At 43.1% G+C, this 14398-nt stretch overlaps 1 protein-coding gene across 2 annotated transcripts; it reads right to left on the bottom strand.

Moving 5' to 3' along the window:
• Positions 1-3124: 3124 nt before the first annotated feature.
• cops7a (COP9 constitutive photomorphogenic homolog subunit 7A) lies at positions 3125-13969 on the bottom strand. Of its 2 annotated transcripts, none has more exons than XM_076109617.1 (8): positions 13877-13969; positions 10484-10606; positions 8936-9011; positions 8098-8186; positions 6255-6457; positions 6064-6169; positions 4988-5157; positions 3125-3668 (listed from the first exon to the last, which is right to left on the bottom strand). In XM_076109617.1, the coding sequence occupies exons 2-8, from the start codon at positions 10604-10606 to the stop codon at positions 3629-3631; spliced, it is 807 nt and encodes a 268-aa protein (XP_075965732.1). In that variant the 5' UTR covers positions 13877-13969; the 3' UTR covers positions 3125-3628. The 2 variants fall into 2 exon arrangements, with proteins under 2 accessions (XP_075965732.1, XP_075965733.1); XM_076109618.1 differs by having other exon boundaries at positions 4996-5157; positions 13877-13897.
• Positions 13970-14398: the final 429 nt, after the last annotated feature.

The raw sequence follows: 14398 nt of genomic DNA, 5'->3' as shown, positions 1-14398 counted from the left end.
TCCTCCTTCTCTTCTGCCTCTTCTCCTCGCCGCCCTCTCAGTCCCCTGCGATGCAGCTTTCCGTTTGGGTGTACACCAATTTTCCAGCTTCAGGCCTCCCTGCTCCTCTTCTCTGCTCCCCCTTCTCCCGTGCTCAGAGTTCCCAAAGCTTCCCCACAACCCTCCCCTTCTCCTTTTTGTCTCTTTTGTTTTCTCTCACTCTTCTTCTCTCTGTCTCTTGCTGTGTCAGGATCCCAGTTGTGAACCTCTGAGGTGACTGTTTTTCCATATGGTAAACATTTCTTGCGGGCCTGAAGAGGAACATCAACGCGACCAGAGGGTGTGCCCGCAGCACCGCTTATCTTCTCTGAAACTGTGAAATGAATCCAGGTTTCCCAGGTTTCCAGCCATCACAAAACTCCTGGGCTTCCCTGAGGTCTGAAAACCCAAACACATCTCCCTGCTGCTCCCTCCTCCCTTCCTTCCTTACTTCCTCTGTGCTTGGTATAAATTTATTTCATGTGGCTCATGCGTCATTGTAACCTGCTCCCTGTTTTCCATCCCCTGTATGGCCCCGAGCTCTGCCAAGCCAACCAACTGCTCTGCGCTTCGACCCGCCATGACTAATTCACAAACAAGCAGTTTAGCAGACCTGCAACATCCCATTACATCTGAAATGTATTACCTGTGCCTCCGCAACCGTTTCCAGTGATTCGGCTGCACTTTTGAAGCTGTTCAGTATTCATTCTAATCCAGCGGACTGTTCTTTCTTGAAATGACACTCAAATTCAGTTTAGTTCAGCAGGCTTGTATCTGGTTCGCAAATGGTTAAAAAGCCATTCTCAGCATCTCCAAACACTGAACGGGGTATTTCACAAAGCTGTTTGGCACGGCTGTAGCCAACAGGCAATGTGTTTAACATGTCACGCTCCAAAAACTGCTGTTTATTCCCTGCTTTGGGCGCCTGGAATGCAAATAGTGTGGCGTTTCCCCTCTGCAGTGTGTAGAGGAGTCTGTTTTCTTTTAGTTTTTCCCCATGATTTGTTTTGTTAATTATCTGGCTGACGTTCACCTCTTTGTCGAGCCTTTGTGAGCACCCTCTGTTCCTGCTGGACTGTGTTAGAGGTGTGTTAAGCATATAGTGCTTCCAGTGGCGGAGATAAAATATTCAGAGCGGGAATGGATAGAGGCATTAGTGTTGAAAATCAATGATTCCCAAAAGGTTTTGGATGGTGCACAACAAAGACAGATTTATGTTGTCATGGAAATGAGCATCTGTGAACTGTACGCGTGATCAAAGGACTGATGTTACCACGAAGAGGATTCTTTTCCCCCCACCTGACAGCCAAGTATCTCAATCTGGAAGACAAAACCACCATAATTTCCCTTCATATCACTTTTCAAGTCCCCGTATATCAACTGTCTTGGGTGCACCAAAGGAAAGCAGTACATCAAGGAGCATCATTTCTGTCTCTCCAATGAATCTGCATGTACACAGTAAGAACAACCTGTGAGAGTATATCTTCAAATCTATTATTTATAAATGTCTATTTTATCTATCAGTGAGTGATGTCTCATCGAACCTTTCAAAGCCAAATGTCAGTTTGTGTTTGCCAACTTTTCTAAGCAGCTTTGAGACATGAACCCCCCCCCCCCCCCCACACTTACACATATTCCCACCACAGACATAGTGCTGGTGACATCATGCGTGGCTCGTGCTACCCTCCAGATATCTAGTCTTGTGAATTTTAGTAGCATTCCTGTAGAAATGTGGTCTTTCTGTACCATGGAAGTTCAATAAAGACTCAACACTGGCGTTTTAGCTCCGCGTCCATCTGTTTATTTCTATGCATGTTGAATGAATTCCCCTGGGAGCTGTGTGATCTGCAATGCTTTATGGGAAGGACAAAGCTTACAATGTGCTTTTTAATAGCTACCGCTGTATCCTAATCTTTTTCTCCCTGAAGTGAACATTTAGTCCATGGGCTTGGCATTAAAAAGTACTGCATGTGCCAATCATGTCGAAGAAGGGGGGCGAAGAATAAGGCGGCCGCTTGTGTCTGAAGCTTTTCCTTATCTCCTCACCTCATATGGGTTCCTCTCGCTTCAGAAAGATTAACAGCATGCAAAGCAAGAATTCCCTCTGTGTACAGTTTTTCAAACGAATGTCAATAAAATCAAGGCAGGCTCCAGAGGAGAAGTGCCATTCGCGTCCATTGAGATTCTCCACCAGCTACTGTTTCCATCTCCTCTGGGCATTTTACTGATCAATCAAACTAATTGATTGCCTTTGTTCCACTCTGGAATTTTAATGACCGTCTAGTGATGAGGCACATACTGTACCAGCAGACGCTGCAGAAATCTGTAACGCCGGCAGACAAACAACAAACACTAACGCAGAAGTTAGGTGTGAACTCACATATGCCGAGTCATCGCTCACATGCTTTATAATAAACACACACGACTCAACTGCCACGTTCTCTCAACGCGACACGTGGGCCAGCTAACCCTCTGTCACTAACAAACACGTGAGAGGTGAACAGCTGTTAGAAATCACAGCTTCAATCTGTGAACCAATGAAGCTCAATCACACCGGCTGGAATTAACGCCACTATTTATAGAGGTGGGGCGAATTTTGTAGAGAAATATGCAGGGTTAAATGAAGCAGGACCATAATTTCCCTGTCGTCTATTCCCCTCTCACTGCTGCTGCTGGTCAGATAATTGCTACCATTAATGTCACGCAGGATGGAGAGCGGAGAATTAGAGAAAACAGAATCACAAGAGTGAGAGACGGGTGGAGCAGGCACGATGAAGGCAGTTCTGACTGCGTAATGGAGGTACAAGGGTGGCTAGCAATTCCAACAGGCAATTTTGACATTGAAACAGAAGCTCTGGGCAAAACATACGCACATGAAATATGAATGTGCTTTGTGTGTGTGTAGCCATGCTGGTTGCGCACAGGGGAAGCCTCAGCTCTATAATACATTAGTCTCTTTAGGGACATGCCCTAATTAATGGCTTGACCTCCTAACGAGTAACCCCCTTCTGCGAGTTAACATTTAGCGGTGCACCCTCCAGAGATGCACTTTGAAGTGCATTTAATAAAAGACGTCGACAGTGACATTAATGAGAGAGACAGGGTATGCAAGTACAGGGCTTCGTTTTATTTCCCGACAATTTATATTCTGATTTTATACACGTCTCAACTCAGCAGAGAGAAAAAAAAAAATACAAAGCAACATAGAATCAATCTAAACCCAAAGAAGAACATTTGTTTAAACCAATAGAGATACACACATACACATCAAATACACTGATCCTGCTTCTGGTCAAAGGCAACTGACTCCTGCTGCAGACTGCTCCGTCTTCATGTACTGTATTACAAGTGACACGTGTGTGTGTGTGTGTGTGTGTGTGTGTTTGGATACACTGAAGAGTTGATGTCACACCTGTCATTTTCCATCAGCCGGTGTGTTTCTGAATCCATCAAGGTGAGATTTGGTGACGAGAAACGTTCCCATGAAGCTTCCTGGTTTTACTGTGAATATTGTATGTGTGACCATGAACATCCGTTTGTCCGTCAACATGTCTGTTAATCAGTGATAGTGTCCATCAGTGCCTTGTCTCCACATCTCTGTCTCTTGTTCTCAGTTGGACTTGGACCAGATCTTCCCACTGCCACGCAGCCTGAAAGGGGAGAACCAGTATGAAACACTGCATTGGCACTTTGTTTAGGATTTATCAAAACACTGTAATGATTTACATGTTTACTTTTCCACTTGCACTACTAAACCAGCATATTACTGATGCAACCTCAGTGCAACAGTGTCTTTGTGATAACAAATCTAACATATCTGCATCGCAATTGATCTCAGTGGATTTTCTATTTCAACAATTAAAAATAATTTGTGCAAAGAAGCTATTTCTAATAATAACGGCTGCACTATCAGTCCCGTCCTTTAAATAGCTTTATAAAGAAATGGTGTCAAAACTCTTTTTTAATTCGAGGATTGAGGTTAAGCTATCATTAATTTGGATTTCAAGTGGATCTTCATTTTGAATGAAGTGCAGTGCTGAGTGATGAAAATTATAGCGCTCTATGCTTCATCAAAATATGACAGGCAGCCAGAAAATAATCACCACTTTGTGTTTGCGGCGGCAACAACATAAACAGCAGACGAGCAGAGCGTCTCTGTTGATGACTGGAGGGGGGACGGGGGGGGGAGACGGTTCTTTCAGAAGGAGAACACGTGGGGCATCTGTATATCCAGTGACATTTTACAATCCAGGACAGATGTGAAATTAGCCATCGGTAATTGGGCCTCATGGAAGCGGAGCAGGAAGAGAGCCCCTGAAAGCAGGGTTAGAACACTGCTGCACAACACTGATGTGATAATAAAGCTACTTCATGCAGACACACGTTCACACGCAGACAAACCACTTACAACGGCAGCTGGCTTTTTAATGTTTATTGAAAATAAATAGAAACACGGCGGTTCTGTGTTGAATTAACTTCCTCTCTCTACAAGAACACTGGACTAACGGCATTCATTTAGTGTTTGAAGTAGTCTTTGTAGTGCTCTGCTCATGACATACATTTGTATTTATAAAGCTCTTTTCAATAACCACAGAACAAAAGTGTTTCACAAAACAAAAGCTGCAATAAAAGAAACTTAATGGGGAAAAAACTCAACATGCAGCTTTTTTTGTTCAATTGTGTGACTTGCAGGCATAAACTGAATTTCTTGCTGAAAAAACAACAACATTGATTTACCAGCAACCACAATTCTGAATAAAACATCATTTCAGTAAATTATTCTACATGGCCAAACTTTTTATCGTTCAATTTTCTGATTTTTTGCTTCATGCTTTATGAATGCAATTTATATGCAAACTCTCGCTGGTTCCTTTTGTTTAAAAAGCCGTAACATGCAGAGCACATCATTCATGCATGCATTTTTGTGCACGCAGCCAACCAATACAAAAGGTTGCATCACAGTACTCACCCTTTCACCTTTGAACTTTTTTTGCCCGGTTGTCGCGGCTCCTGAGAGGAGGCGGGGTCTCGTGGCTCTGCCGGCTGATCTGCGTCCTGATTGGAGGCGGCTCCAGCGGGGGCGGGGCCTGACGACGGAGAGGCAGCGCTGGCCTTTAACGTTTTCTGTAGGTTTGAGACCTGAAGTAAAAAAGTGAAGACGGAGTCATATTACATATTGCTATCAAAAGTAATTAGTTATGTTACTTGTTATAATACTACATTACTTTCGCTATCCTGCTGGTCGGTCATAACTCGCTATTCTGCTTGTTTACAAAGGAGACGTCCAGTTACCAAACTATGAGACCAGTGATGTGACTGGCTGAGAAAATAATTGAAATCACCCCACCTGCTGATCGACATTCTCCTTCACCCAGCCGTTCACGTTACTCTGCTGCAGATACATGAGCCAAAATAGAAGGTGGCGATGCCACGCGGTCCGTGCGCCTACCTACCACCTTGCGCTTGGACTTCAGTATTTCAATTTTAACTGAGGGTGCAAAATATTAAACTGTCTCTTCCTCTCCCTCAGGTCAGTCACACATGTGCCCGAGGCGATATTTGACTGAAAGTTCACCTCGAAGTGATGCAAAGATGCACACTGACCTGCGGCGTGACGCAACATAATCTTACTTGGCACAAAAGAGAAGTCGCAGTAACGCAGCACTACTTTGAGCAATAACTGCAATATAATGACTGATTTTGAGATGGTAATCCCTTACACTACTCATTCCTGGGGAATGTAATCATATTACAGTAACACCGGTCGTATAACAATACTCAGGTTTGTGGAGGAATTCCCACAGCAGCATGTTTATAATTTAATGTGTTTATGAACACGTTGCTGTTTGAGTTTACCCTCAAACTAAATGCAAAAAAAAGGAAATATGCAGTCAGAAGGAAAACTTAAAGACCGCAAGTGGCTGGAAGCATAAAAACAAAGATGCTGAAGAGGGAAGAGTCACATTTACTGGATTGTCTTGGGGGGGGGGGGGGGGGGGGGGGGGAGACTTAAAGAACTGTAGGCTGAAGAGATGCGGGACTAACCTCTGTTTCCACTTGGACTTTAACTTTTAACTGGCTCTCTCGGTATTGGTTTGCCCTCGAGACCTGCTCCTCAATACCACACAGCACCGCCTCACAACCTGTGCACCTGAGAGAGGAGAGAAGGGCACGGAGGGAGTTAGGAAGCTGAGAACGGACATAAATAAGCACAGACACATTGAGGGGATACTGACCACTCCTGCAGCGTGTTGACTATGTTTGGCAGCTCGTTGGGGCCGAGGTCACGACCCACGCTGCAGTCTACCTCCACCTGCTGGTTCCTCTGGTCCAGTTTGCCCTGGATGATATCGCAGTACACGGCGTCTATCAGCAGGTCCTCCAGCTCCCTCACATTCTTCAGCTCGAGCTGCTGCAGAAGCAGCGAGTACGGCAGGCACTGAGGGGAAAAAAAGACACGGAGAGACTTTACATATTCTCTTCTTTTTTTAACGAAGCTACACAGGCAGATCTTTAACGGTTTGATGGAAAATTACAAAAAAATGTTACAGTAAAATAGCCTATTTGTCTAAATGTCACTGCCAGAGGAAGGTGAACGGCGGGTTTGGAATTTAGCAATCCTTCAGCGGGCAATTAGAGAGGTCACGCCTACATGCGGCGGAAAGCAGTGACATATTCAGGAGAAAAACAGGGGCAGGAGTGAAAGGAGCAACGGTCGTAGAAAGTGAGATTAAGTTTATTAAGAGCTGGTGAGAATAATGAATCAATTATTTATCAGGAGCAGAGAAAGAAAAGGGCAGGAGATGTGCAGTACGGTTGGAAGGTGCGAGTGAGAGAGGCCTTAATCAAAGAACATTAAATACTTCATCATGCACACGGAGGGAGGGGCTAGAAGTCTACAGTGACATGAGCAGCAGTGGCTGTGCTGGTGACTCCTCCTTGAGAAGCTTGAGACTGAAAGGCTTGTTGGTTTCTGAAATTCTAATTTAGCCGATTTAAAACAGCCACAAGTTTAAAGGGGACGTGTCGAGTTCCTTTTCAGGTTCATACTTGTATTTTGTGTTTCTACTAAAACCTGTTAACATGCTTTAATGTTCAAAACACACTGCTTCTTTGCTTCATATGCAGGTCAATTCACACACTTGTGAGTAAAGCATAAAGGAAACTTTACACTTCATGATGTCAGCACAACAACCACAACAAGCACAGGGTAGATCAACTGTAAATGCTGATCATCATTCATGAAGGGGAAACGTCCTGAAACTTCGCACAGTAACGCAACACTGCAAACGCGATCATTTGGTAGGAATATGCAAGGAAACACATATTTGTGAACTAAATTTGGAAGATCCATCTTGAAAAAAAGATAGTAGTTATTACACGTATTCAGAGCTCGGCGTGGGCAGGTACTCACTCACCAATACGCAGCAGGCTACCGGCACTTCTACATTTTGATTTTTTTCTTGCACAGCAGCACTTCTCACGAGCTGCTGCTGCTGCTCCTGTCTGTCCTCTCCCCATCATGTTCTCTGGGCAACTCATAATGATTTGCTTAGAACTGATAATATTGTGCAGCACCAGAGTTTTTAGTTGCCATGTATAGTATTAGTCTGTATAATAACAGCCTGAATGTGAAATACAGCTCTTTTAACGTCACATGCATGGATAGGATTCCTTTGAAGAAACTGGAAATGTAAGTTTCGTCATGAATATCATCTTTTAAAACGTCAACACATTTAAGTAAATTTAGTGTGTGCGCTCACAAAAGACTCACTCCTGCTGCTACAACTCTGTCCTCGGGGAAAACATCACCTGTATTCACCCCGTCTTAAACGTTAAGTTTTAACGCGCGTGTTTTTCATGATTTGTCACAACCAACCTAACACAAACATTTAGAAAAATGTGGATTACGTGCCATAATTAACAGCAGAATTATTAACATCGCATTACCGTCTCGCTTTGTGAAGCCTACAGCAATAAGGTGGCTGCAGCAATTATATTTGTGAGGCAATCACAACATTACACAATTAATCTGCACCTCCCTGTGAAAACTGCAAAGTGAAAAGAATGAACCAGTACCTTGAGGTTGGATGCCAGGCTGATGATGGAGAGGTGGCGGAGTTTATTTCTCTGAGCGGGGGTCAACTCTGGAAGAGAGGCTGCTCTCTCTACAGCAGCACACAAGAAACATGGAATATTAAAAAAAAAAGAGACACAACGGGGACAAATGCACCAGAGTAGTGTGGAAGTGTCGCTTGCTGAGGGTCAAACAGTCGCACACAATCGAGGCACTACTTATTACTTTGAAGTGTAATGTTATACGGGGACACGCAGGTAGGTGTGGGGCTCTTTAAGCAGCCGGAGAACATAGTCGGGAGGAAGTCGGTCCCCAGCGTCTGTGTCTCCTGCTGCCTTGCTCCCCTGGTGACAGGACTCACACCCTCCGAGAAGGCGGCTCTGACAGATCCTCTACGGGCTTCACTACACAGCTCTCTGAAAGTCAATGTGCTTCCTGACGGCGCGACTCCAAAGGGAAGGGAACAATAAAGTAGGCTACATTTTCTTTCCAGGCTATTGGTTGATGTTCGGCATAAAATTAGACATAATTAACATTCCGCTTCTCGTTGAAGCTTCTCGACGCATTACACAGACGGCAAATTAAGTCACAAAAGATTAGTTTACTGCCCATTTGTGCCAGCACTGCTGCAACACACACAACCATCAGCCAATCAGAACACTTAATACAAAAAGTTGGCCAAACAGATAAAAGCACACCAGTCATTTTGGTCTGTGAATAACCTGCCTCAGTCGAGGGCATTTAAAGTGTGTGTCGGGGTAACAAAGAAAATACAGCTAATAATAAAAGAGTCGCAGGGACGCCCTATTACTTATTTACACTGTGCTGCCACAGCAATACCTTTGTAGTCGCAGTAGGTTCCATAGGCAAAGAGGTTGAGGAGCTGGTACATTGGTGCATGAGGGCCATTCTCCATCTGTGGCGTAGAAGGAAGATGAGGGGAAAGAAAAAATGAGGTGGCAGAACACAGAGGTAATGAGACTCTCTCCGCAAAAACTGTGCAACTGCAATTTGAGTCTTGCTGAGACTCTTTGAGAGTACGGCTGCAATCACATCAGGCGGCGCGGCGATAAGCGCAGGATTGTGTGGCGGTGTGACACGACACCGTGCTGCTAGTACGCCGGGTTACAAGTGATTGTCTGTCCACATCGACGGTTTAAAAAAAAACATTTACTTTCAATAACTAACCAGGATGCGAGGCCCATCAAAACGGTGGGTTTTAAACTGGTGCACAAGGCACAATGGAGTGTGTTTTGGTCATCCGTGCTGCTCTTCTCTCGGTGGGCGTCTTTTGGTCTGATCTGTCTCCAGTGAACAGAGGAACCACTTTCATAGAGTGTCCTTATGGCTGACTGACAGACATCAGCTGATGCCTGTCCTGTCTTTCTGCAAGACTATCGACTATAATGTATTTGTTCTACTATTCTTTAAAAAGGCTTCACTTGTTACAGTTACCTCCAGGGGCGCAACATTTTGCGGAACTGCTATTTTCTATTTATTATATATCTAGAACCTGATATTGAAATTGAAAAGAAGACATGCATCATCCCCCAAGAGGAAGACTGTATAGGAATACATATTATAAATAGCCAATGTTATCAGCTCAACAACAGATTAATAATATTGAGCTAAAATATATGATCGTGGGAGATTTTTAACTTTAAAAGTCCTCTGAGTAAACAAATAGCTGAGCACATATTGAAGCAGAAAACCACTGAGGAAAACAGAGAGGTCAAGCTGTGTGTTGAAGCTGTGCTTGTTCGTCCCTTTTACATGCACAGAAAAAAAAAAAAAAAAACTGCAATTGAACTGTTCAGTGCATAGAAAGGGACAGAAATTCTTAGTAAATATCCCCCCATGTCTGAATTTGTCACCATCCTTTTCAGGGCCTTTCTTAAAGAATGCAGCACCATCTTATTCTACTTTAACAGCATTTCACTTCCAGAATAGGGTGTTTACTGCATATGATCATGCAAATTCGTCATACAACATAAGCAATATGTTGGTAATGCACTTTTTGAAACTGATAGCAGCATCTCGCTCAGGAACTCTATTTCTAGATGTGTTGATTGGGAGGTGAGTCATGACTTTGATTACATCATTGATGCACAAATGTATAGACATGTCCACATGCATAGAGGATGAACGTGGACCAATGTGGTTAGAAAACACCCGTGTGTTGATGCGACGCCAACTATGTGGCCACCTGCATCACTGACCCGTCCGATTGTGGTTTGGTTGATCAGATTCTCAATGCGTCCTGGATAAATGAACACCTCTGAGATTAACTGTCTCGTTGTGATTAAGATGGCTTGTTTTCATGCCAGGTCTGAAAAGGTCCCTAAAGACACAAAGGTTGAGGAAGATAAAGTGCGAGAGTGTGTTTACCTCTCTGACATTAGGCAGCTCCAGGATGTCAGAGAAGACGTAGAGGCCCGGGGTCTCCAGCAGAGTGCTGACAGCCTGGGCCAGTGCTGGGCCTGACAGAGACAGGAGCTGCTCCACCTCCATCTGACGCCAAAGGACACAGGAGACGAAGAGGTGAGCAGGTTAGACAAGAAGTACTACAGAGAGACACATAAGAGCAGCAGAGTTGTGAGGAATGTTCAGATAAAAATCAAGGAAATTGCATTTCTGTTACCGCCTTGGCTCTGCCATCTAAAAAACGGCTCTGAGGGACACCGTATCACAGTCTGCCATAAACACCATTGCAAAGCTCTATCGATGAACACTAGGACTCCACAGGATGTAGGTCTCTTTGTCATGCACAGCAGCCAAGCACCGAAGCACACGTAACCCTCAATTTACCCGAGGAGCTACTCAGACAGTGGAGGAGTAGCTGCACTGGGTCGCACCAATGCAGGCAACAAGGGTAATGAATGCAAGGAACGGGACATGTTTATTCATCAAAACCAATTCTCTGCATACACGATGCAAATGCACTTTGGACAACACCAGAATAATTAGCTGACAGGAATCTGCCTGTGTCTCCAGCAGATATTTAGGCTACATCCACACGATTATGTTTCTGATTAAAACTGGGGTATTAAAACTTAAACGATCTCCATCCACGAGGGCGTTCCAGCTTCCTGTTTACACCCAAATGCCCAGTGTACGTGAATAGTCATTTTCACGCATGCTAGCATGAACAGAAATCATTTTAAAAACTGTCCTGAAATGCCTGTGTGGACGTAGATCGTTATGATCGTTAGATCGTATTAGTGTGGATGTAGCCTTGGTCTCCAGAAAGTGAATCCCGAAAAACAAGCAAAAAAAACTAAAAGTGTACAAGACCATTCCCTGATTCTTTACTTTTGGCCGGACTCAGCCTTTGTAATCCACAAGCTTTATAGTAAAAAATATTTAACAAAAAATAGCATGAGCAGGATGTCTGAATCCATTTGTGCGTGGCTTCCAATTCAATATTTCAATCTGAGAAGCTGTCCTGTTGACTTTGATGGGATATTTTAAAATATCTTAATCCCAGCAGACACGTCTTGGGACACAGAAGAAGATTAGTTTTACTTATGCATGATAAAACTATTGCAATTGCATCAGACTGTTTTTATTACCTGAGGCTATTCCCTAAAATTAATGCAACAGAGTCTGGATACCAACTGCTGAGCTCAGACTAGTCGGACTGGTTTGTATTCATCACAGTCAGTGAGTGCAGAGAGGGCCGATATATATTGTATCATCCTGAATCTGATGCACTTAGATGCACACATGCACATCTAAATGTGGGGTGTAAAGAGCATATTCTCAAACAAGTGGACCAAAGTGGACCTTAAATGGCTCTGAAGATAACTAAAAACCACTTCTAACACTTTTATTGAAACGAAGTGCAACTTGGTGAAATCTATAGCTGTGTTTTAAGAGATATACGGACCGATGTGTGCTGTTCTGCTGATGAGAAAGTCTACATAAGATGACCTGGGGCTGTATTCAGGAAGCTTCCTAAAACAAAAAGTTGCTCCTATTGGCAAAATTCTAAGATAATTTGTAATTTGTAAAGAATTTCCCCTTACATGTACGACAAGATCCCGGTAAAGATCAAAGATATTCACAAAGCATCTTAGCGCTAAAGGTGTCAGGAGTAGGAAGGAGGACTTTTGAGAGGCTAAGAGTTTCTGAAGCAGAGCAGAAAGGTGGCAAGACAAAGAAGTAGGAGAAACATTCTCCAAACACTGAATGACTACATATTAGACCGTGCCGGGATAACGTTTGTGGCCAATCTCATTAGAGTATGTATGCCTCCTCAAACAAGACACGCTGCAGTTTACTGTCTAAAATGACATCACTTCACCATTTCATCATATTAACATATGAATTCTTGAGTTATGGCCAAAATCAAATTGAAGTGGACATTTGAGCCAAATTTGAAAAAACCTCTTGGTGTCCCTGAGATATTGTGTTCATGAGAATGGCACTGAGGGACTGACGGATGAATGGATGGATGAACTGACGGACGGATGGATTGACGGATAGACCGATGGATAAACAGACGGACGTACAGATATGATCGAGTGACAACCTGTCGGCCTCTGGCTACAGCTGTTGACAGCACTGAGGTATAAAAAAGCCAAAAATGCAAAGGAGCAGTAGTGTCAGTCAGAAAGACTTGGTTATTTATTTATAGATTTGTTTTAGAAAGGAAAACATGGCCGTTATACAGTATGTGTCATTACAACACAAAACACTTTGAGTTAAAATTATATTATTGTGTAATTTAAGTGTGAAGAATGAGCCGATAACAAGGCTGAAAACCAACAATCATTTTCATTATTGATTAAGCAGTCAATTGTCTCTTCCATTGTTTGATTGAGCACTAAATAATCAGCTAGAAAAGTGTCAAAAAAATTAGTTTTATAGAGGTCAAGGGGATGTCTTCAAATTGGTTGTTTAGCCTAATCCAATTAACAATCTAAAACATAAATAGATTTAATTAAAAAATTCAGTTTAGCCAAGAAAAGCTGCAATCCCTCAGATAATCAGGAATTATTTGTCAGTGATTGTTAATTGACTGTTTAATCCACTAGTAATTTCAGCTCTAATGTAATGGATATTAAAGACTGATATTGTCGGGTTTCTGTTGCTCACAAAGGGAAGAGTCAACAGCATTTATACCGAGTAAAAATTTATATAAATAACTAAATATACACAAAAACAACAAATACACAGAATTACGTGAACACGTGTTTACAAACACTCCATCCTTGGTAGTGACTGTGATAACGGAATTATTTTGAAGTCTTAGACAGTAATAGACTGCGGGATGACACTGGCACATAGACACTCTTTACAGTTTCACGAGAGCATCTAAAAATCACACGTCAACGTTAAACCGAAACCTTGTGTTTTAAGATATTTAACTAGCCAAACTCACTCCCGTTTACACGCTAGCTTAACACCGCTCACCCGGCTATCGTTACAGCTAACCAATGACCCTGACAACAGACATTAATGCAAAAGACAGATGAAGTGATGAATGTACAAAACGTATATAGTATCGTTCAGTGTACGACTTTGTTTTAAAGCTATGCGTTCTCATTAAAATGTATGTTAGCTATTATTCAGTCTCAATGTGTCATGCTAGCTCGGTTGCTAACGGCTAACCAACCGAAGGCTTCACTTATCCGTTGACGCTAGGCCTCAGTTCACTTTAAGCCTTTCTAGTGATTTAAATCATACCACTACACTTCGTAAGTAACTGGGAAGTAAAATACGCAAACAGATGCTTCCGCAAAAGTGTTAAATAAGACAGTGTGTGTCCAAATGTACCTTGTTGTGTTGGTTTCTAGCAGACAGCCTCCCTCTCGATTGTTCAGTTCCGCTGTTAGCACACGTACGACAACAAAGCAACGTAAGCGTTGATTGGACGGTAAAAGCGAAGTAGGCGGGACAAGTGCTGCTGTCAATCAGCATCTGCAACAGCGGATCCGGGAGAACAGCGCCATCTAGCGGTGATCTGATTTACACTGGGAACAGTCGAGATCAATACGTTGCTCAGCAGCGGTGAACAAACTGGAGGTCAGGACTACCAAGATACATCTGAGGGGGTCACAAAATGATTCAGGGGAGGGCATTTTTCTTCAGTATTGTCTCTTGTCTGTAAAGTGAAATACTTTAAAATCCTTGAACTCGCACAACTCATGTCCACGCTAAGGCCATAACACGTGACAGGGGGTCAAGACAAGTAGACTTAATTTTAAGTTGTCACAAGCTAAGCTTTTTTCAATACAGTAGGAGGATGCAGGTACATCAACGAAGAGATTTCAACTGGTTACCCTGTATGTGAGATGT

This window comes from Anarhichas minor, unplaced genomic scaffold (assembly GCF_050575085.1).
Source record: "Anarhichas minor isolate MPS153535 unplaced genomic scaffold, ASM5057508v1 ptg000041l, whole genome shotgun sequence".
In the NCBI taxonomy this organism is placed as follows: domain Eukaryota; kingdom Metazoa; phylum Chordata; class Actinopteri; order Perciformes; family Anarhichadidae; genus Anarhichas; species Anarhichas minor.
Note: the sequence above shows the minus strand (reverse complement) of the source record. Positions and strands in the feature narration are given on the sequence as shown.